The sequence below is a fragment of the Lissotriton vulgaris genome, chromosome 9, assembly GCF_964263255.1.
Source record: "Lissotriton vulgaris chromosome 9, aLisVul1.2, whole genome shotgun sequence".
Taxonomy (NCBI): Eukaryota; Metazoa; Chordata; class Amphibia; order Caudata; family Salamandridae; genus Lissotriton; species Lissotriton vulgaris.
The window spans coordinates 553,216,691-553,241,939 of record NC_141697.1 but is presented as its reverse complement, the minus strand read 5'-3'; the positions used below and the strand labels follow the sequence as shown (position 1 = coordinate 553,241,939).

The 25,249-nt window shown below is 42.8% G+C and overlaps 1 protein-coding gene across 1 annotated transcript in view; it reads right to left on the bottom strand.

Annotated features, from left to right (window-relative positions):
* Positions 1-7,121: 7,121 nt before the first annotated feature.
* Positions 7,122-25,249, bottom strand: part of LOC147691771 (solute carrier family 22 member 6-A-like) — a 475,311-nt gene continuing 457,183 nt past the window's right edge. Inside the window, exons 9-10 of the mRNA XM_086938064.1 lie at positions 23,538-23,741; positions 7,122-8,816 (exon numbers count right to left, since the gene is read on the bottom strand). Of these exons, the coding sequence (XP_086794190.1) occupies positions 8,606-8,816; positions 23,538-23,741 (415 nt within the window). The 3' untranslated portion in view covers positions 7,122-8,605. The remainder of the gene's footprint in view (positions 8,817-23,537; positions 23,742-25,249) is intronic.

The following is a 25,249-nucleotide window of genomic DNA, read 5'->3' as shown; positions in this document are numbered from 1 at the left end:
GTTATATGAGTCTATCCACTTAATCAGGTAATCACTGTGGTAATCACTGTGGAGAAGCGTGGCTCAATGGTTAGAGCGGCAGACCCTAATGCAAAGGTCTGGCCTGGGACCAGGGTTCAATTCCTGCCTCGGCGGCTCTTGGACTCCCCGGACCTGATAATTCTCACCTCGGTGCCTAGTTTATCATGGGTCCTACTCTGGGCAATAGCTTGCTTAATCTCCACAAGGGCCCCAGCAGTGCTTGGATGCCTGGCTTCACCTTGGAGGTACCCAGGAGTGGACATCTCACAGGAAAGCCAGGAAGGGTTCCACAGTGGTATGAATACAGCGCTATGGGACCTCTGGGTAGAAGGTGCTATAGAAATACAAATACATTTACTTATATCTAACTATGAGACTTGGATGTCCCTTCGTGGTCTGTGACCAATTCTTTTTAGGTCTGTCTTGAAAGCAAAATTGTCACGTCTCCCCCTACTATGGAATATTTCTATTGCAAGGGTCAGACAAAAGCGGAAGAAAATAACTATAAAAATATTTTTAAGTTAAATTTAATGTCAATTAATTGTATATAATTATTTTAAATGCAGAAAAAAACCTGCAGCATTATTAAATACATTTTGAATTACATTTTGAATCCATTTAAACGTACACATTTCTTTCCAACGGTTACATTAAAAAAAATCCCCCTAACGTAATTCAATTATATTTTATTAAAATGAATGTTACTTTATAAATACAGAAATGGTAGTTACAAAAGTTGTAATTACATTTCATATATATATATTATTTTTTGATTTATGTAACATTAAGCTATATATTTATATTTCAACTATTTAAAACAGTTTCTTTAAGTTAACATTATTTCCTATGTGGCTTTACTTTGAGTGTGTGCCTCCATTATGTTCTGTGGAGGGTGCAGCAGCACCAGTGGTTAGCATTCCAGGTGCTGGGCCTGCACCAGCTCTGCGTCAGAGTAATTTCCCCTGTTTTGGGTACCTTTTTGACTGCAGTAACCTTAGAAATGCTTTTTGTGAACAGCTATGGGCCTACTCTCTTCTGAATGGATGGATGTCTCTCCCCAATCGCTCAATGGTAAAATATAGGGGAAAGTAATGAAGCGTTTATTACACATGAACTAATTCCTAAAAATAATATGTAAGTAATGTCATATATTTATTTTAAACGTAGAACAAAATAACAAAATGCTGGTTCTTAATTCTAATTTAATGTCATTGTTTTGATTATATTAAAGTCAATTAAAATAATTATTTGAAGTTCAGATTTTAAAAAATCCCACCTAAAGTATGTCTAAATAAGAAGGTACTTGATGGAGGTGCAAGGTTGAATAATTCGGTCTGGGCTTACAGAACCGATTAGGCTATGGATATTAAGTTACATTATTTGTCTATGACCTTCTGTTATTTCCCTATGATACTGTAGGAGCAATACGAGTGCCTGAAGAATTTCTTGGAAAACTGATTCAACTTACATTTAGACTTCATTGTGTTACTACGGCAAAGAAAAAAAACAGAAACCCTGATGAAGTCCTCTTAGATGACAAAATGCATTGGTTTCATAGATATATTAAAGACTAATAAAGATATTTTTTTTTTAGACTTTACACAATGTATCCCACGTTATTTCAAAATTGGAGAAGTGTATATTGGGATTGAAACCATTGAACTATGTGTTTTTCGTGAAAAGAGGAAAGAAAAAAAGAGAACAAGCTCTATAATACACAATTGTTGGACTCTTGAGGCACTCCCTTTTGTGTTTTCTTTGGTACTAAGCAGAAGCTAAATCCAATTTAGAAAACCAAGTAGCCCCAGCAACCATGCTCAACAGTACCATGATTATGGGCAGAGGATGTGAATCTACCCAAATGGCTTTGTCAGACTACATACATCAACACAAACCCTAAGTACACCGTTTTTATTCAGAGCAACAACCAGAGGTGATAACCATAAGGAGGACTCTGTGTATTCAATTCCCCCTTCTCACATAATTTCAACAGCTCTTTCTCCAAATCCTCCCTGATGAAAAAAAGAACATTCTGCATTGTATGTTCGATAGGAATAGCGTTCTGCTTGACATTAATCTCATGTTGGAACCCCTTTAAGGTACCCGAATCACCTGAAAAAAGTTTGAGGAATTTGAGCAAAATGTAATTCTCCATGTCTTCAGTAATGACTGATACTTGTTCCATAGTACCATGCCTAAGTACCACCCTATTATGCATAACCCTGTAATTGACACGTACACCTTCCCAAAAAAGTCTGGTTCTTGAAAACCAACACATCTTCAAAATACCCTGACTAATTTGTCTGTCTGCCTTCTTATGAACCCGGAGCACAGTCTGGGGGTTCTAACTTCCTTCCAGGCCACAAATCATCCAAAACGTCATGAGTAGCATTGTGATTCTAGCACCTTGATCAACCAAAAGTGAGTGATTTTATCACAAACTGACATCTCAGCATAGGGTTGACACAACCTGTCAGATATCCTGTACAAATGTCTTCCCCAAACACCAGAACCATATCCTGGAGATCATTCTTAATTTTCACTAACTTTGGGTCATTGTCATCCTCTTCTAAATTTGCTACTGCATTGGTTCTTCTCTCTGCTCGAATCCATTGTCCTCACAAACCTTAGCAAAATGACCCATTGTGCCCCATTTTCTGCAAACAACATTTTTTTGCTGGACGTTGTTTACGTGACTTAAAATGTGGTATGTTTCCACATCGAAAACAAATATTAAACTGTTTGAAAAACCTGTTAGATGTTGTTTGTATTTCTTTACTTTCTGAGTACTCTTACAATACACTCTTACTCTTTCTACGATCATTGCCTACCACTTCAGTTTTTTTTCTCTTCTAGTTCCTTAAACAGTAACTAACACATTCCACTGCTTTTAATGATCCATAATGTTTCCTCAAAAGATGGATTGCTTAGGGCCAAATGTTTCTGCTGAATAGCTTTATTAATACAGTGACAAATGAATTGATCATGTACTAGCTGAACTGTGTAGTTTTGGAAATCACAGTCTTCCACCAACCTTCTAAGTGCAGAGACATATGTGTCAACTCCCTCTTCAGACAAAAACATATGTTGTAGCACCACAATACTGGGTTGGACGTCTTTACGTTTCTCCAACTTCCTGAATTTTTGGATTAACTCTTGTGGAACTTCAATATCTAGAAGATGTTTAAAAATAGAACAACCTTCAAAACTTAAAGAATGGAGTCACATTTTTCTCTTTCTGGACATAATCTTTATGTACCAATGGCACCAAGGTAGGTTTGAAAAGCATCAAACAAGTTCCTCCATGATACTTGTGGTTCAACTCAACTATCCATGAAAGGAGAAGGCGGATTAACTGACTGCGTGTTCACCAGTAAAAACTTTGAAAGAAATAACAACTAATATGAACATACCTATGTTAAATTCAAACTGCTGAAACTAATACTTCCAGTTAAAATTGTACCCAAATAAAAAGGATTAGTAATATGCCTTAGCACTCTAGCAGGAAGTGAGTGTATCACTGTTGGAATCAGTAAATAGGGAGTTCAGTGGAAGCCTGCTGTCAGTGTTCCACAAAGTGAGTGTATCAATGGTGTTGTGTAAACATGAGTGACGTACACCATGTTACAACAAGTGAGAGCGCCACTAATGATGTAGGCTTGAAATGACCCTCCAAAAGAAAGTGAGTGTATCGCTGTTGACTACGTGACTAGTTAGAAATCCAAAACCGCTTGACGCTGCATTCATAAAATGATACACAATGTAAAGTGTGCCTTTCACTGAATCAAGTTTAGATAAAACGGCATGCATAGGATGATATACAGTGTGAAGTGTGTGCATCACTGAAACAAAGATCGAACTGGAGTACTAGTACACATGATGTTTGTTATTCTGTCCACAACGTCATTTCCAATATGCTCAGGAATATTGACACAAAGCCCAGAGTATCTCACAGTTACTAAAGAACTAGGGTAATATGGCCGCCTCATTAACCTGCAGCTTTTCCAATCCGATTCCTTCACTAAGATGGGTGACAATTTCATCTCAGACCAGACTTTATTACACTCGATCAATAGCTTAAGTGCGCAATACTCCCCAAAGTCAAGTCTGGTTCCCCGGCGGACATCTGTCCAGCCTACATTCTGCAACAGATTTATTCTGTCTGTCCTAAACCCCCAATCTCCCTCCTCAACAACTCGCTGGCTCAGGGGTTGGTAATTCCTGCTCTTAAATCGGCCACCATAGTCCCCATTCTTAAGAAGCCTGGCGCGGACCCCTCTGCTCCAGCCAATTATCGTCCCATCTCTCTTCTGCCCTACCTGGGCAAGGTGCTGGAGCGACACGTAACATCGGTCCTCAGTGCCCATGTTGAAGCAAATGGGGGCCTAGCGTCCCGCCAGGCAGGCTTCCGGCCGAGGCACTCCACCGAGTCTGTCGTGGTGACGGTCCTGAACAATCTCAGGGAGGGCATGGACCAAAACATTCACCAGGCTCTGGTGCTCCTCGATCTCTCCGCCGCCTTCGATACGGTGGATCATTCCATCTTACTTTCCCGTGTCGGAGCGGCGGGGATCGAGGGCTCAGCCCTGGTTTGGCTCTCGTCTTTCCTGAGGGACCGCACCCAGGCGGTCCAGCTAAGGGACTTTTCGGCCACCCAGCTCAAAGTCACTTGTGGTGTTCCTCAGGGTTCTTCTCTTTCCCCTCTTCTGTTTAATCTCTATATCTATCCTTTGATCTTTGCACTTCAGCAACTGGAGGTCACTGTCTTCAACTATGCAGATGACCTCCAGCTTATCTTCAATCTGTCTTCTTCCCCGCATTCTATTTTTAACTTTCAGTCTATTATGATTTTCATCAGGGACTGGATGAACCGCAACCATCTGAAGTTGAACCCTGATAAAACAGAATTGGTCCTTACGGGTGGTTCCTCCAGTCCCTGGAATTCTTCCTTCTGGCCTTCTTCCTTAGGACCCCCCCCACACCTTCTCCCTCAGTTAAGACTCTGGGCATTAAACTTAATAACCAGCTCAATCTTCACTCACAAATTAGTTCTGTTGTTTCTTCCTGTTTCCTTGTACTTCGAACTATCCGCTCTGTTTCTCGTTTCTTTTCTCCCCTTGCACTTAAGTTAATCATGTCCGCACTGGTTGTCTCCCGGCTGGACTACGCCAATGCCCTTTACAACGGCATTCCAGCGTATAGCCTGCGGAAGCTCCAGCTGGTTCAAAACCAGGCGGCCAGACTGGTATATGGCCTTCCCCGTTCCCATCATTCTACCCCCCTACTAAAAGCACTACATTGGCTACCTGTCAGGGAGCGATCCCTGTTCAAAACCGGCTGTATGGTTTTTCAGGCGCGCCAGGGGACTGCCCCCGCTTTTATCTCTTCTCTGTTAAAGGAGTACATCCCTGCCCGTGAGCTTCGCTCATCTACACAATCTCTCCTTCAGGTTCCCCGATACAGATGCAAGAAATGGGGCGGAGTAAACTTTTCAGTATTAGCACCATCTTTCTGGAACTCCCTCCCTGATCACTTGCGTCTGGCTAGACACTACTCTCTTTTTCGTAAAGATCTTAAGACCTTTCTTTTCACCCAGGCCTTTCTTAATGTGAACTGATCCCAATTTTTCTCTTTTAGTCTTTTGTTTTGCTGCTAAAATTTGCTTCCACAGCGCCAAGAAACCGCATGGTGTATGTTGCGCTATACAAATATTTTAAATGTAAATTCAAATTCAAGTGCTACAATATGGCAAATATTAATTACATCACGGGCCAGTAAAACAATTGAGTAATGCTCACTAGTTGTCATAAAATGGCAGCAGGCTGACGTATTGGAATATTCTTCGATTTATGCGCCTTGCCAGACTCAAATTGAGGCACCATGGGAGGGTCGTCCTGCCTTGAAAATCCAAACTCCCACGCAGGGGTATCGCGAAACGGAATCAGAGAATGGGGCGCACACAACGAGAAATAAAAATGCGGTTATCAGTAGAGCCAGCTTGAAGGAATGTCGGTGTCATGGCGATGAGTCGAGGACCTAGCAGCTCCTGCTCCCGCTCGTTGCCAACAAAAGTTGTCATTAAGAAAGATGACAACCACCAAACATCTGTCCAGTTAGGTGTATTCATTACACAGGAGTCACCAGACCCACATCTTGACAGCCTGGTCACATTGAGCAGCTGTCACAAACCATACAAACAAGCCCCCCATTCCATTTCACTGCATTCTATCTTCAGACATAGCGTTCCACAGTCATGTCTAAACATCATAGACTGATATGTGAACCAAGGGTATTGAACAATGAAATAGAAGTAAAGCAACTCTGTTAAAATGGGGGGAAATATTTTTATATAGTACATGCACTGGAGTTGTAATGCTTCTCTGCACCACCAACTTTGAGAGCACTGGGAAATTCAATTATCTGCCAAGAATCTCCCTGTTTTGAGAAATGAAGGCCTCACATTGTCACATTTGCAGTGGAAAGAGTTTATCGCCCACCTATTCAGCACTTACACTGTCTACCTTGCCAAGTCATAAGTTGCATCAAAACAGGCAAGGACTACACAGTGCTTTGTGGTGATACCAGTGCAGTGGCGTAACATGGGCACCAAGAGCACCCATGGTGCGGGCGGCCCGTGCTCTAGGGGGCCCCCTCAGCACAGTATCCTGGTCTGATAGCTCTTGACTGAGTCCAGAGGCACCACCATGGAACCGCCACGGCACCAGACCATTTTTAAGTTTTAATCTGCTGGACTGACGGCGGCGACTCTTGGTGGTGTGTGGTCATGGCAGTGGCATCCGCCCGCCCCTCCAAAAGTCATAATCGGGCCCTTGGGCTGGGATTCTGGGTAATCCCTCAGGAGTTACAGATAACTGCTCTTACTAGCTGCATAGAAATAATGAATGCCTTCATAATAAGGCTTCAAGTTCCACAGCCAATACTCTAACAATTAACCACACACTACCAATTCCCTTTGAAACATAAGAGATAAAAATATATTCTGTATGTATCCATTTTGAATTTATCGCATACAACTCTCTAAAATTAGACACCAGTGTGAAATCGTTAAAGAATACAGGAAACATTCCTGTTTTAAATGCATTTAATAGCTATTTAACAAGGGCATGACAAAACATTGTAAGGATTATACATCAAAATATCACTGCACGCTCCTTATTAGGCTCGAAACAGCGTGTTGGTCTTTTTATTAATTTATTTTCACTGATTAACGAAGCAAACACACATGTTCCTTATTGAAACAGCAAAAGTTTGGTAGTCTTGTAACATGTGAAAAAATGCTGAAACAAATACCAACCAAACTGATATCCAACCTGCGATTGTTAAAAGTGTGTGTGTGTGCGTGCGTGCGTGTGCATGCATGCGAACATGTGTATGTGTAATGTGTTTATCTGTGTGCATGTGTGTATGTGCTTGTGTGTACTATTGTGCGGCAAGAGCATGGGCTCTTCTTCAATGCTTCAAAGTACATTTGCTGTTGCTCTCTAGGAATTAAAATAGTTCAGCAAATTTCAATAGAGAAACCTTTCATTTGTACTCACAATCTTCTGACTTTTTTATTTTTCAAACGTTATAAAATAAGTGCATTTGAGTAGGGTAGTAATAAGAACTCTTGCTACACTACAGTTATTAAAGTTATGTCATGACAAATCTGGATTAAAAGTCCAAGACTGTAGTTAAAAATGTTTTGATTAGGACCTGATCCCTTTTTTCAAGATTTCTGGTTAATATACGTTTAGCTTCTCTAATGATATGCATGCAAATGGGATGTAGTTCAAAAATCTTATACATTGCTTGGCTTTCAAATGCATTAACTCATTGACAACTTAGGGCCCGATTCCGATCTCGTAAGGAAGGAGTCCGAATCGTGTACAGAGTTGCCTAAACTGTTAAGGAGCCCTTGTTCCCAACCGAATCGTTCCCCATTCCAAACGACAAAGTACGATGTGAATATCGCATCCGCGTTGACTGAATTGTTTATGAACCCGAGCCAGTCTGTACAACTTGTGCGGAGAAGATTCGTACAGCTCTATGGACTCTGTTTACGAGTGAGCAAGTACGATGAACGATTCAGACACCCTTCACAATACAGTGTGACTGAATGTAAAAAGCTGCCAGAATCGTTCTTTGGGGGTCCATAGCAGGCCCCCCTTCACCAGGAGCCCTCCGAATCGGACCCGTGGGGGTGCTCATGGGTCTCCCCGATCCAAGCATGCACAGTGTGGCGGGCACGATGGGGTGCCCGCCACAGGGTGTACGCTTTTCCCCACCCACCCCTTTTTGCTATGGGCGCCTGTGTACACCTCCATTATACAGGCTCCAATAGAGTTCAATGGGAGTCCGACCGAACCGAGTCCGTAAGCATGCAAATGCATCATACTCGCTCGGTCAGACACCAGTGCACTGAATCATATGGAAAGCATTCCAGATCAGACTTGGTCGGGATGCTTTCCTTACAAGATCGGAATCAGGCTCTAAGTGTTTTTCAAGATATATGTCACTGAACAGCTATATGAACTCATAGGTCGACATTCTAATAAAACAATTGGTATTTGGTCTCTAGCTTTCACTGGCTTTTTAGCAGCCCATCTTCTGCTGATCCTGGGCCACTACCAGCACCACTAGCATTCTTTGAGCTGAAGAAGTAGTTGTGGGTACCAGACAGCTTCTTGGGTTCTGTGTACCCTCCTTGTTGCTTGTCTGCCTCATCCATCATATGCCTTGCACTTGGAAGAGGAATGGACTCTTGCTGTTCTTCGTCATTCTTTCGTCTACCCCTAGTCATCAGATAGAAAGAAGAAGTGTTTCATAAACAAGTATGTTAGAAATGTATTACACTGGCATGCCACTTAAATGGAACATGTGACATGACTTCAAGATGAATGATTTACATTGCACATTCAAAAGGTGGATCAGGAATCTCTAGAATTCTACATAGAGTTGAGCTATGAACCAATATATGATTAATCTGCAACATATTGCAATATGATGAAAAGAGATTTTGTTTAAAAAACAAGTATCTTGCAAGTATGCTTTTAAGAGTGACATTTTTTCATGTTCTTAACTTTAACTGGCAAGGGTTTAGATTGACAATCTAAGACAACTGGCGGCTCTGTACTGTATGGACATTGTGCTCATATCCTTGAGTATTCTCTTATACATTGTAATGTGATCCTTTATGATGATTCCACAGCATTCTTCTCTACAGGAAATGACATTATTGGTTTTCCACCAAAGCATTCTTTATAAGCAATAGCCAGACAGGCGGACCTAATTCTACAGCACTGACCTCAACAGGAAATGACATCACTTCAGTTCCCAGTATCCATCTCCCTTGAAAGCGACACTACAGCCTTTCCCACCATATATTTCAACAGGAAGTAAAATTATTGGATCCCTCCTGAAACCTTTTGTCTCTTACCCTACTTCAGTCTTTTCCTTAAGGCATTCCAAAGGCTAGACATCCTCAGCCATGGGCATATATAGCAACATTATCCTTTTTTGTCCTGGTAGGGCCAAGACAGGTCTATGGTTATAAGTCTGGGTTCCCTGCTAAATAATAAGCACCATGCAGGTAGATTCCCAGCCTTTGCTTGGACACACATCCCTCGTTATCCATCCTTACTATTACATTCACACACACACACACGACATCATCACAAATATATACAATTCCCACAGTGAACCTGAAAAAATTCTTAAAAGTCCCCTGCACTCTGGTCAGCTTGGCTTTTCTTGATTGACTTAATGCAGATGACTTCTTGAAGCTCTTTTGCACCAGTTGGTTTATGGGAGACCACTCCTCAAACTTTTAAAGCAAGGCAAAGTCCTCGTTTGTGTAGCCCAGCATGGGCAGCAGGTGCCGACCTTATGAGTGCTGTCCTCTTTGGTGCAGACTAGGGGTTCAGCAGGCCAGTTTATTTTTCTTGTTTCCAGGCAGGGGTATGAGTTGCTGGGCAGCTGTCCCATATTTTCACAGGTTTCTGGACTGGCAAGAAGGGGTTACCCCTGACCAATGGGGTGCAGGGTACCACCCTGTGGGATGACCACTTCCCTTGAAGTGTGGCATTTTCTAGTACCAGAAAGCACTACTTCAAGAAAATCGAAATAGATAAACTCTTTCCTGGAGCTTCAGTTCTAGCTAAACCCACCACAAGTGTTGTTAACTTTCCTCCACACTCTCCTTCCAGCCCCTCTGCTAATTCAATTACAGGGGCTCCTGTAAAGCTGGTGGTGCAGGAAGTGGGGATGGGCCTGGCTCCTGTCCTCACTGTCTTTCTTCCTTTGGAGACCAGTTTGACTGTCCAGTCCCCTTCATGTCTTGGCATCTGCAGGCAGCAGATCTCCTCCCACCAGATGTTTCCTTTGTCTCAGCCCTGGCAACTTCACTCCTCATCAGAGGAGCTTGGCTCCACCTGTGAAATACTGCCCAATCAAAAGAGAATGCTACAGGGCTAATTTTAGGTAACTTTAGGAAATCAGTACTGAAACTACTTTTCTGCAACAGTTATAATAAACCCAACCTTGGGACATTTCTCGAATTATTGCAACTATTATTTTCATACTTTGAAGTATTATTTTAGCTCACTCCTGTCTAATGATAGACTTTATTAATGTTAAATGAAGCCTTCCCATGTTAGCCTATGGAAGTAATGTACTACAATGGGAACATCCGAAATTGGCAGTTTTTCCCTCACCAGAGACTATAAAACATCTTTTATAATGTCCCTGTTTATTTTAGCATGGCATCCTCCTCTTTAGGCTCCTTGGGCAAACCTTAGTGGTAACCTATATGTAAAATGAGGGTAGTTTAAGACTCTGTAATTGTCTTTCATTCCAAAGTTGATTTTGTACATCATTTTATTTTAAAAGCAGCCTGCAAGGCAGAGCTCACTTTTAAAATGGGAGCAGGCACAACATCAGTGCACACTTAAGTACATTAAATCTACTGGGCGACTAAACCTACCATATACTGGCGACTTACAGGTAGGTTGTCAGTATTAATTGCAATTACACCTAATTACCATATAACTTTGAAACAGAGCACTGGCCCAGGGCCTGGTTAGTAGAGCCCAGGGCACAATCAGAGTCAGTAACCGTCAGCATCAGTCAAAACATGGGGATGATTTGGGCAAAGAGGATGAGTTTCTCACAGTCAATCACTTCTGCCCACACCAACAATCAGCTCCTTCTGTAGTGTTGGCTTGCTCCCTTCCTCTCACTCAGGCAGTACACCTCTGGATTTCATGGCAAGACAAGCAGTTCTTCTTTCAGATCAGGCTTCAGGTGATGTCTTCTCATCCCTGGGTTGCTAGCTGTCGGGCAGACACCAACTCTGGTAGCATTATAGTGCTCTCCGTTCCCCGTGAAGCACCCTAGCACTAGGCAAAGAGGACAACAAGTGAGTCAACAGCCCCCACTCTATACAGGTATGGCAGACTGACCGGAGATATGGTTTTGTCTACCTGCACTTTCAGAACCAGTTTGTATGGTTCTCTTTTCATGTGTCCTTCTCAGGTTATCTTTCAGCCTCAGCTTTAATTTAGAGTAATGCTTTTCATAGCAGAGGTCATCTCAAGGCTGAAGCACCCACAAGAGAGGCACAAAGCGGTATGAGCAACATTGACAGAGGAAGGGGAAGCGAGAGAAAGGGCTGAACCCCTTCTACAGGACCATTCACACTTCAGCAACAAACCCTTCACCCCTACATCCCATAAATGGTAATTGCCGGAAGCCAAATCAGCTTCCCCCTGTATCAAAAGGGTCTAATTGAATTTCTAAGTGTGAGCCCATCTATTTTTTCCCCGCTTCAGTTACTGGTTTCCATCTTGTGCATATGAACAAGACAAGCTTCAGAATGGAACCCGTAGGCCCTTGCCACTCTGGCATTCAAGCAGAGCGCAATTTGCTTTTCACACACAGCACACATTAATCATGCCCTCCAGATCTCGGTGCTAAATTGCTCATTCACCATAAGCAGCAGAAATGTGTATGAGTGGGCCAGTAATCTTACGCTCTTGTGATGCAGGTAAAAGATCAACCCAAGACACCCAGAATTATATTTGACTTATGGGGTACACCTGCAGCATATGGGCAGCCATAGCAATATTAAGTTGCACCTAAAAGGTAAAAAGGAGCAATACTCCAAAAGGTGAAAGGGGGAGCCGCCTGGAGATGTGGCAGGCAAAGGAGTACATTTGTTGGTAAACGAGGCTCACTGGCAGGGTATTGTGCTGGAGGAAAGCCACTTACCTTGGAATGCCTTAAGGCAGGATGAGTAGGCCAACAGTGGGAGTAAGCGGTGCACTGCCCCCGCAGCCCAAACCTGCAGACGGTAGGGCACAAAATGGACAGACAAGGTAGCGAGTTGAGCCTAACTGCAGTAATAGTCTACCCCCCCTCGTGTGCTCGTCGAAAGCAAACTAGAAACTGTATCACACCAAAAAGAAGAGTTGCAATTCTGTACCTCCCTGGAAATGAGGCCTGGCGTGAGTTGATATTTGTTAAACCAGACAATACGCTCCACACACTCAAGCAAAAGTTCAGCAATGTCTCATGAGGTACAATAAGGCCCAACTATGGTTACGCCCCCAGCTCCACATGCAACCCATGAATCAGACAATGCACGCAATGAGCATGCAGTTAGCATGTTGCATGAGAGGGATGTGGCACAATCGAAGAAGCAGGTCACTTTGTATCCCATAACCAGTGAATCTGTTCATCATGAACAAGACACTTATGCATGCTGAGGTATCCACAATGAGGGGGCCACACGCCTTGGAAGCTAGGCAGACTTCTGAGTTCCGCACAAAGCAATCCGGTCTCCAGGCACTTTTCTGATTCTTCCTCCCATGCTGCGCTACTAGGTGGATTCCAGGCAGACATTTTGGGCACTTGCAAGGGCACCACCCTCCAGATGTCACAGGCAGATGGTGGTAGTCCCTAGTAGGAGTTTTTGATGTCTCTGAGATCTCGAAGAACAGGGGGCAAACTTGTCAAGCCATTGGAGAGCACACATCAGTGTCCCACATGGCAGCAGGTAGTTGGCCCAGACCAGTCACTATTCAGACAGGGCACATAGTCCCTCTCAATGACAGCAATTCTCCCTATACACAACAGTGTAACTTTGGTAGTGTGCATCATGAAGTTTGGACCTGCATCCCCACAAGCGTATCTCACCCTTTCCTGAAGTGTGGCACCAGTAGTTGTACCACAGTGTGTCTTTGAAGTTGAGAGTTGGTCAAAGGGTGTCTTTTGAACCACAGATATCTCCCATAAATTTCATTCCTGTCCGCCATGAGGCCATTGAATACAGATCCTAATCTTTAATTGGGCCGTGATCTGGCTCCAGAGACCAATTGTCAAAACCTCTCCCTCCAATCTCTCCATCTAGGCTTGCAAATGGCAGAGGTCTGTTATTACAATTTCATGCCTAGTGTTTTATAGCTGTCGCTCGGGAATGCCCAGATGAGCTCCCCCAATCTCCAGTGTGGACTGGAGTCAGGCACAAAGGCACACGCGAGAATCTTAGAGCATAGAAATGTCCACGCTCTAATAGTGGCATTTTTACGTGAGTCACAACAAAGACACTTTTAATGGTGGAAAGGTGTTGTCACTGTGAATCCAATGATATCAAACATGCTGATGCTGTGGCACTGCAATCCAGGGTCGCATTGCACCGTACCAGTCTGCAGCGTCAGGCTAGACACATATTCCATGGCAACATCAGTGCCAGTACGCCCACCAGCCAGCAATGGCAAGCTGAACAAGGAAACAAAAGGTCCTAAGCAGTTCAACAATACAACTTAATACTATATAGACCACAATAGGCTGCTATATATTTTTCCTTGCCCAGCTGGACAGGGAATTTATTTTAGATTGAATCAAAAGATTTAGAGTCTGAATACATTTAGCAAAAAAACACAATTTCTGCAGTAAGGCACAGTCCTGCACCGTACTTAAGAGGTAAACACAGTAAAAGTGAAAAAAGAATAGAATAGGAAGGAAGGGTTTCTTCAGGCAAGAAGAGAGAGCGTACTGGGCACTTTTTAAATCAGTGTTATCAGTGTTTCCCAGAGTAGCACATACAAACAGTAATATACAATGATCAGATGTATGACTACTAGAAAGAGTTGACGTTTCGATCCCGCGCTCTAATTACAAGGGGATCATCATCATGACTTTAACAATTAGAATTGCCTGGTTTAAACAATATACACGTCTCCATGAGGGCTCGTGTAGGGCAAGGGGGCGTTCAGAGATGCGGCTGGAGGAGCTTATATGTCACAGCTCTTAAAACTCGTGCACTTTCCAAGTTCACGAACTGTAACAGCCAAAATGTTATTTACGCCATTAAATGTCCATGTCAGATGATCTACGTAGGACAAACTACCCAAAGGGTAAAAAACAGGATTCTACAGCACCAGAGTAGACTTCGTTGCAAGGTACAAGGTGCACCCTTGGTTGAACATTATAACAGCTGTGGCCACACACATGAACAAATGGAGTGGTGGGTAGTGGATAAAGTAGAACTACACCAGAGAGGGGGCAACATGGCCTCCTCACTCAACTACAACAAATGCCGCTGGATCCATATCCTCGAATCTGTAACTCATGGTTTGAAAGAGCACGAGGAAACATTCTTACAAATGAGCATGCTTTAAATACATAATACACGACATGCACCTTTTAGGACACCATCCTAGGTTCTAACCTCTGCTGTGTCAGACACATACGTGGACTAGACTATATGTATAGAGGCCGTTAAAATACACTGTGGATTGTAAAAATGTAAATTGATAAATGCCTGTACCACCGTTAACTCAACAATGTAATAATCAGGTTTTTCTCTGTATGTATGATAAAACATCCTTCCCTCAGGCACTAATAGGCCTCAACACAAGATAAACATGCATTGACTAATATATGTACCGCCAAGAATATGTGCTCGAAATACCGTCTTAACTAATGCTTTGCAACACATGAGAAATTACATGAAGATATTAGCTGATAATACACTTGCTGTCGCCAGCTGCCTCCTATTCACATACGCAGATTCGTCTAATTAATATAAACGTTGGGCGCCACCAAGACCCTTCATAATATGACTCAGTACACACACGAGTTATTTTCTACATATATGGAGCTACCTCGTTCACAATGCACAGAGAATATGTTGTAGATATCGAGCCACCACCAGGTTTTACACATCACCCAGACCAGTAGGAGATACATGCTCCACTACACGTAGGCCACGCAGCCTTTCCTGTTTAGTAGGGACGGCGTGTGCGGGTTTCTTTGCCATTAATCGCTGAACTGAGAAGAAGACAGCAGCTATCTGTTCATCTCTCCTGTAAGATTCCAAGCGCCTTAGAGATCACCTTTCCTCAGTGAATTGAATACTTTTAGTCACACATTGACCTTCCCTGTACAAGCACTTAGAAGGTAAGATGAGCTTTGGGCCACACTTGATAGTCTCTGTTTTTAAATAATACGCATCTCTAGCCACCCGCAAGACTAACGCATATGAAACTAACCACAGGACTATATTTGCATATTTTTAAATAATACGCATCTCCAGCCACCCGTAATACTAACGCATATGAAACTAAACACAGGACTATATTTACACCCCATGCCTTTTAATTCACATGCCCAGTTCATCGTGAACTTTAATTAATACGGGGTTTTTATCGTGTGTCCACATTCCGAACACACATAGACCATCCACTGCGTTCGGCTCCTATCCCCTATAACCACATATATGTACTCGCTCTTTTCTTCTTTAAAAGCGCATGACTGTGCTGACTAGCACATCACGGAGGCGGCTATATGTACTACATTAACAGCTGTGTGTAGGGAAGGATGGTTCATTACTATTACGCGATTCACTTCTGCCATCACTTGCCCGCCATATCCACCTCACAGGGCACATAGATACGATGTAGATCTTTGTTTTAATCGCCACACATGGTTTTATATATAAGTAGTCCTTGACACCACGAGTTCTATTCTGCCCCACTTCTGGAATCCTTATCTATTCTAGATACACAGTGTGCTCAGGGGTTTTGAAATCATTGGGGGTCTCATTTACTTTCGAAGGTGATCGCTAATGCGGCACACATCCCCCATTTCTCCACCGGATGGTGAAGAAATCTGGATTTATTGCTTAAGGTACGTACACTAATGGACACCTTATTCACATGGTCCATCCTTACCACACATGTACTGATATTCGTGTACATATATCTACAGATAACCCCCAAAAGAAACCATTGTAAGGGTGTCGGCTGACACCCCGGCCTCACAGGCTACTGAAGAATCTTCCAGTCCTTTAAAGTCACCAGGTGAGCAGGCCAAACTGGCATTGCCTCCTTATCTCCACCACATTACACACACCAACTTTTAAAAAATCCTCCTTTTCGATTGCAGGTTGTCCTATATTTCCCTGTCCTGATGAAGACCCAATCCGGTTGCAATTAAATCTGCACCACATCTTAGGGTCGAAACGTCGACGTTCTGTTATCAATCCGTCCATATAAAGTCACAACAGAAAAAAGAATAGTTGTGTTTGTTGAGACTATTGAATTAAAAAAAATGGTCTGATGTCTATTCATGTTTTTGTATGTTATTGTGTCATCCTCCCTTACCATTGTATAGCACAGTCATCACTTGTCACTATCAGTCACCCAAGCATTTCACTTTGTTTGTGATTCAATGTCACTGTTGTCTTGGACAGCCCCATTTCAATTGATTAATTCATTCAAGATATCCATAATAAGAAAAATCATTTAAAGTAAGAGCTGTGTTGTGTGTTTTTGCATACTGTATTTTTATTATTGATGATGTGAAATACGTAAAGAATATTTAAAATTATAACATAACAAAGAAATTGCTTTGTATCTGACAGAACCATTGTTTTTTGTCTGGACAATTTTCATAGGCAAGTGATTCAAGGTATGGTCTTGTTTATGAATATACTCATCCAATCACAAACGTGGTCTAGTTGTATTACCACTTCTACATTCCAAGATAGTATATGCTTGGGACCGCTTCCAATACAAAACCTATACTTAAGAGATGGCACACACCCTTGTATTTTAGCGCAAAGGTGTGAGTGTTGGCGTATGTCTGCCAAAAGTGCGCTAGCTCTCGTGGAGAGAAAAACTGCACATATCTGAGTATATATGGCACATTTTTCATCTCTTCCTTTGAGCTACGGCAGCCCAGCAACTTTGGTGTAATGTTATTTTTCATCAAAGAATAGTAAATCTGGCCCTGGTTGCCTGTTCCTTCACCTTTTATCTTTTTCCCTTGGTCTCTCAGGTTGGTAGATATCAAACCTTTCTTGTTGTAGCTAAGGTTGTTTAAGTCTAGGCCCAAAAGTTGTACATGATCACCTCAGAGGCTACTGGCAGACAAGGCCAGATTCGTTTTTCATCTGTAAGCACTTTGAGGAAATGTTTTTTCTTTCTGGAACAAATAAATACCTTGTGAGTGACATGTCCCTGAAGTGTCTCATTCAGTGAGGAGCCCCTGCTAGAAGGAGAGGTGATTTTCCTTCGAAGGTGAGAGGAAGGTTGGGTGTGAGATGATCTTTACTAATCCGCTGGCTCGGAGTTGGAACTTTTCATTACTAAAATATTCCGATGTATGAAATCCTTTTGATATTGCATTGTTGATAGTCGGAAGAGTTCCCTTGCTCGCTCAGCATATTGTTTACCATAAGTTTGATTCTTTTAGGGACTTAGTTATAGATAAGTTCATGTGTAACCTCTGGGAAACCTTACTCCTTACAGTTAAGAGAACACTAAAAATGTTCCCTGAAGAGATCAGGAAAAGGTCGGATTGGGGAAGGAAATGGACCTGAATAACAAAATAGAAGAGGCCCCCAACATTGAATTCGAAAGCTAAAAATGTGACACGTTTGCAAAACAAGGCAGTTTGAAGTTGTAAACACAAGCTGCATAAGTGTTTTGCAAGATATGGGTGCCTGCATGTATTTGTGCTTGCTGCAGGCTATGCTTTTTTTAATATGAGGGAAATCAATAGCAAAATCCGACCTAGCAAACCATAAAAACGGCCCACAAACAGTCGAAAAATGGTCCACACACTGACCTCTCCGACCAGACCATCGGGCTCTGCCTGATTTCCTATAGATAAGTCCAACCCTGGGGGGCCCAACTCTTTAAAGAAGCAAACTTTGGGCACTCTCCCGTTACCAGAAAAGAACCTCCTGGGATATGCTCTCTCTTGTTACAAAGGTAGAAAATCATGCCCTCTCCTAAAAATTATAGGCTCCACCTTCTTGAGCACAATGTATATAACAGTAATGTTAGAGAATTTGATATTCTGCTATACATTTCATCTACATTCATTAGGTCTTTGCACAATTTCCCATAACAGTTCCCTTGTGTAGTCTAACCTTAAAACAAGTGGTAACTATACTTGTCCAATGATTTTAAAAGTGCATGTTATAGCAATGTTTGGAAGCAGCCTTTATGTTTTTGGGATAATCTATTCTCTGTTGTACATTATAAGGATATTTCAAGTTGGCGAGGAGTTCAGTGACTTTGGTCATGGAACTACATAGTGACATGCTGTATCCTTTTCTAATGTACTGCTGAGGTATTTTATTCCTTATAATACATATTCACACCATTACCCTTCCCACCAATTGCATATATCCTAGCTGTCTTACTCTTTCATATAAAAGAGAACATATTACACACATGAACAATAAAAGCAAAATCTGTAGGGCAAAATTAAACATACCAAAAAGCAGTTAGTAGTTTGTTGAAAAATTATTTGAATAATTTAAATGTAAGTCAGATTAAAAGAATGCTGAATCTCAGAATGTCAAGAAACATGCATGGACCACTCTTAGGGAGAAATTTGCCTACTGCTGTGGCACGGCAAAGCACCTCGCATCGCCCTCCGTAAACTCACTAAGGGCTGGTACGATGGCGGCATTGCTCTACCTGATATGCGCCTGTATTACTAGGCATCCCAACTGGTGGCCACTAATCAGTGGATCCACGGTACACCCACGGACCCGGCATTCCATTTCGAACGCTATCAGACGGGGCGTGGGGGTTACCTGGGGGCTTTATACAGCAGACCACAGCGTAATCGCTATGTAGGTCCCATGCAACAGACGGTGGCCATATGGCATCGCGCTTCTAAGAGCCTTGGTTGGTCCAACAAGTTCACTAGGGCGACGCCCCTTTGGTCTTCGCAGAGTCTCGGCCTCCTATGTTCCAGCCGGGATTTGACAGATGGGATACTATTGGCATATCCACCGTTGGGGATTTGATGCACAAAGGAAAACTTCTATCCTTCCCAGAATTGCAACAGAAGCACACACTCTCACACAGGGAGGTCATTTGATACCTCCAGGTTAAACACCCTATCCAGATAAATATACCTGACCTCTCCTCCCTCCCAGAAGGTTCACCCTTAGAGGACAGATTGCTTTCTGAACCCCTTCTGACTAAGGCGATTTCCTGTACCTACCGCAAGCTCTGTAACAATTTACCTGATTTTTTTCCAGCTCTGCGCCTCAAGTGGGTGGGCGACGTGGGCGACTTAGAGGATACTGACTGGTTGGCGGCGCTGATGTCCCCACGGGAATCTGCCATCTGCCACCGCTTCCGCTTGAAACAGCTTCAAACACTCCACAGAACTTACATGTCCGGCCCGCTACTAGCCAAATTGGGCAGACGCCCCGATGCTAACTGTTTGCGCGGCTGCGGCATGATAGGTACTTTTTATCACACCTTATGGGACTGCCTGGTGATCCAACGCCTATGGCAAGGGGCTGTTAAGAAAATGACGGAGACATTGGGGAAACACATTCCACTCACTCCCCGGGGAGGGATCCTCAATGTTTGGGAGGCGACTGACCTGACGGACATAGAACACCAATGGTTGGCCCTAGGGTGCCTCCTTATTAAACGTTCCATAGCAATGCACTGGGGCTCTCCTGACCGCCCGTTTGTGATCCGATGGTTGCAGAGATGGACAGGGCTATGTTGGCCTAGAAAACCGTGTATACATTGAGGTGCTGCCCCAAAAAGTGGGACAAGAAGTGGGGGCCGTGGAACATATACAGAGGCGATATCTGCAGTTCTCCTACTGCAGACATGGCGATCGATAGGGCAAGGTCTGCCCCCTAGGGATCTTTCGAAATAGACATACATGTGGCTGAAATGTATTTCATTTTTTTGTCCTTGTGTATTCATATATTGTTTGATATTTTTTGTTGTCATGGGATAGTTAGGGTGAGGGCTGCTCTTTGAAGATCCTCCAGCTTCGACATATATGTGGCCGAATTGTATCTTATGTCTTTTGTATCCTTTTGTCCATTTATTGCTTGATATGCTCTGTTTTTCTTTAATAAAATGTTATTTAAAAAAAAGAAACATGCATGGAGATTCAATTTTTTCTGTAATTACCTATTGCTGACACAAAATAAACATGTTGCTATAAATTACTCCTTTCTGCTGATCACTGTATAGTTTAGAAAAAAATAGATCAGAAGAATGAAAGGTCAGTTATAAGTTACACAGTTTAAACTGCCACTGTAATAATGCTCTGTGGTCTGCCTTTTAGCTTCGACTGCTGGCAGGAAGCATTACGATATCACAGCTTAACTGTTAATTATTGCAGTTGAGATCTGACCTCATCATTTCCTATTACATTATTACCACTTCATTGGTTTGTAATTGTAATCGACTAGAGATCTCACAACTTGACTGTAAAAAGGAAATTAGGAACAAACTTTTAAACATGGATAAAACCAAGATGATGGAAGGAATGCTCGAATTAATCCTAATCACTGGTGATTGCGCAGGCCACATTCGAGAGCATCAGCTTTCGCCCACTATGCCAGTCAAGACAAAAATCCAAATGATGAAAAACAGTCTTTGTCCTGCTCCATTGGATCAGTCCAGCACAAACTGCCAGGACAGGTCTGCTCCAAATGGGAACGCAAGCAGCCCAGAGCTGGAGCAGGGTCAAGTTTGATTTGCATATGGCTTGGTCTAGTATGAGGTGGCTAGGCATGCGAAAAAGTGATGGACTGCCGTGTGGCCCCAAGTAATTTCCAGTGTCTGAGATTAATTCAAGCATTTCATCCACCACTTTTTTGTGTACTTGCATGAAAGGCTCTCATGTATTATCGTATAATAATACAATGGCTTTGTTATATGACGTAGGGAGCCTTCCCGGGTCATAACAACAATCTGAATGCAACAATACTATCTAGCATTGAGCAATGCAGCTGAAATAGCAATTGGGGACTTCAGTGATGTTTTATTAATAAAATGCATATTTTTATCTGACTATTATACTGGTGGCATTTTCTAAAGTATTCCTATAGGTCCACAACTTTGTAAACAGTGGAGAAGATGGCGCTGAGGTTTCATTTCGCATGTTTGTGTCATATGTCATATATAGTGTCACAGATTAATTCAATGATTTCTAATCTCTTATTTAGTTTCCAGCTGTTGTTTATGCACCAAACCTTTTTTATTGATTTGTTACTATTATGCACATTTATCGTGGACAAACTGATCGTATCTTGTAATTTTATTGATGCCACCTTGGTCATCGTCCAGTCATTTTCCACTTTTAGTAAGCACACTGTGATAGCTGAATGAAAAACCAGAGAAAGCCACCTATAGTGTGAAGGTAATACAGCCTCTGACAGAAACCAGCAGAGGTTCCATTCCAATACATTTGTGGTTTCCGAGCCTCATTTATTAGAGGGGACATATTCTGGTTACTCTTTGCGAATACTGTTTCTCACTTTACGGCCAGCATGAATGGCCTGGCAGTTGTGATCAGGAAATACTAATACTGGAGCATATTACCAAGGGCCTTATCGCCGCTTCAGTGGGAATTTTTCCCGCTAAAGCGGCGATAATTTTTTCGCCCTATTACCTAGCTGTCGCTAACACCAGTTAGCGACAGCTAGTAGGAGATAGCGATCATCTTGGGGCTTGCTTTGCAATTCAGCGATATTTATCGCTAATGACATGCAAAGTGGGCTTGCCAAGATGTTAGCGACTGGAAACAGTCGCAAATATCGCGATCTCCTATTACCTACTTTTGGAAATATTCGCGCTAAGCGCGAATATCTCCAAAAAGCTAACACCTGCCCAGAGCAGTTCTTAGCCATGTTATCCAATGGTAGGTGGATAACATGGCTAAGAGCATTAGCTCGGTAATGCATGAACATCGCTGACGTTTCAGCGATATTCATGCATTTCGGCCGATTTTTATCGCTTTTGAGATAAACCTTGACAATAGCAAGGTTTATCTGCGATAATAATTGGCGGAGCTCGGCGATAATAATATTGCCGAACCCCTCATTCCCAACCAACTGGAAGAAAACACCCAGTGAGTCAGGGACATTGAATTTCTGTGTTTTAAAAAAACCCAACACACTGGGGGTTTATTTCTGTTAAAAAATACATTCTGACTGGGCCACCATACAATAGCGGCTCAGCCAGCACTGCGGTTTTTCCGAAACTGATCTGGTAAAATTTCCCCACCATAGAGACTATGAACTCTAAGGGGCTGATTTAATGTTTGGTGGACAGCGGACTCAGTCCTAAATGCCAAAGCCTCATTTAGAGACATTGGAGTCCCTGTTGACTTTTTTGATGGACAGCTTCCTCTGACAGCCCAACGGAGTAAGTAAGACTGACAGAGTGAGGGCATTAGACCACCTGCATGATTTAGGATGGCTGGTGTGATGTCACTATCAGGACATCACAATAATGCAGGGACTGAAAGGTAGCCGGGAATAGTTACATCACTCCCTCTGCTGTGTCAGGTTGTAGAACATCATGTTTTCACCATTAATGCCCGCACCAATAGGCCTCTCAGAATGAGGACCAGAGTGGGGATAGCTCTCTACTTTTCACATAAAGCGCAACACCTACTACTTTTGCCTACTATACCTTTTTCATGCTCTGCACAACCCAATCATTGCATTAACATTTCTTCCTATACTGTTGTATAATAGCATAATTATCGGCGTAGCACTATTATTAATTCCTAGCATTACATTTTCCTAGTGAAGTAGTCTAAAGGGTGGTCTTTGAGGTCCTTCAGTCACCTTTGGCTTTCATGTCGCTGCTATAAATGTTATTTTATTGCAACAAGGCTACAACACTACCCCTTCTTTTGACCAGTTCCAAGCAGGGGCCTAACACAGGCCCCCGCAGCCTCCATGGGGCCCCCTAAGTTCCAAGACACATTCCCAGTGCTTGAAATGGAAAAATAGGAGTGCATCTACTCTGTACCAGAGTTTCTGAACAGTGCCTGCACTCACCAATTAAAAGTATTATGTCTCTCTTGAGAAGTGCTGGTACTCTCCCTCTCAAAATGAAAGAGTGCTGGTACTCCGTCCCCGTCGGTACCAGCCCATTTTAAGCACTGCACATTCCCCATCACAGATACAATTTACATTGAGATTTAGAACCCACCTGTTCTCCACCTCTTCTATAGAGTCAGGTAAGGCGACGTTTAGCGTTTCTGGCAGGAAGCAAGCAGCTATGCCAGAGATTATGGGAGCACAGGCGTAGATTACCAGCGGCAGGAAGCGGAAATACTCCCCAGTCAGCTGTACCAGTGGTGCCACAATCCCACCTATGCGGGCCATTGTGTTGCAGAGCCCCATTCCAGTTTGCCTGCAATGACAGAAGGTTAAGAACATGTAACCACGGTCCCAACATATGTATTGCACTTTTACTCTAAAACACTTTTCCAAAATACGGAGTAAGAGAAACCAGGAAAGGAAAAGCAATGCACATCTTCAATGTCTTGAGCTTTATAATATTAATAGGAGTAAAGGAGGGTGTCTGGTAGGGAATTTTGATCTCGTCTCTTTTCAACTACCTTTGTGCATCATTCTACTCTTGCTCAATCGCACTTTTTCATAAATATGGCTGTTTGCTACAGGTCTTGTAGTCAGTGCTCAATTTGCAAAAAAATAAAGGGCATATTATCAAGAAAGGGATTAAAATGATCGCAGCTCCAGCAATGCTCTGGGGGGCCCTATCTCCCCAATGCTGTGTCAAGCCTTGCGCCTGTTTCAAGCAGGTTGTAGATTTCACTCAGCCACTTTTAGGAGACGTTCCTGTGCAGGAACGCCCTCCCCTGCACCAGAAAGCCTCCTGATGGCGCAGGGCTTTACAAGGTGACGCATCTGAGAGATGCGTCACGTTGTTAATACCCAGCACCATGGCGCATCTTTTGTGCTGCCGCTGCGTCACAAAAGTGACGCAACTGCGGTGGAAAAGAGGCGCAAGCGGCTTGTAAATCTGCCCCATAGTGCTTTTACTACACTGTAGCTGCGTAAAGGGCCAGGTGATGTGTCTCCAGTGACCATGTGTGCCTGTGCCTGTGCTACAGGCACACATGGTCACTGGAGACACATCTTCTGGCCCTTTACGCAGCTGCAGTGTAGTAAAAGCACTCAATTACCCAATGAGGGAGCACTTACTGGATTAGCTAGTAGAAAGTACTCCAGGGCAAATCGCAAAAAATCCGCAATTTAGCAGGAAAATTAGCGAATTTGCGGCTTTTTTTTGCGATTTCATGGGGAAATCCGCGAATTTGTGGAACACGAATTCGCAAATTTCGCGCATGCTTAACAATAATTCAATCCCCAGATATGATGGCAGACATGTACTCCTGTTTTATCCCCCTTCTAGAAAAGGCAAGCCTTTTCCCAGGCAATCGTCCCTGTGAAAAAAATATAGAGCTGGGAAAAGTCCACCAGGATTTGGTTGCAATCTTGGCAGATTTTTTTTATAGTAGCAAATTAACTAAGAGTAAGCTCCCCAGAGAAAAAAATCTTTGGTATAATTTGTCATGTAGGGATGCAAAAACATAATTTCTGGTATGCCTTAAGAAGGGAGATAGTCTAAGCATAAGGCAAGGTAGGCTTTTATTAAAAAAAAAAACGGTTTTACAGGCAAAATCAGCATGGGAAACGGAAAGATGGCAGGCAATTAAGAGTTCCTTGGATCACAAAGATACAAGAGGCTTTTGGAATTTAGTCCATATCGGAAGATTTGAGGGAAGGACTACCATTAAGCCTAATATTAGCGAGCATGCCTGGTGTCTTTATTTTAAGAATCTGTACTCAAGCCCAACTAAAGGCCAAAGTACAAGCGGGATCGTGGCCAATGGC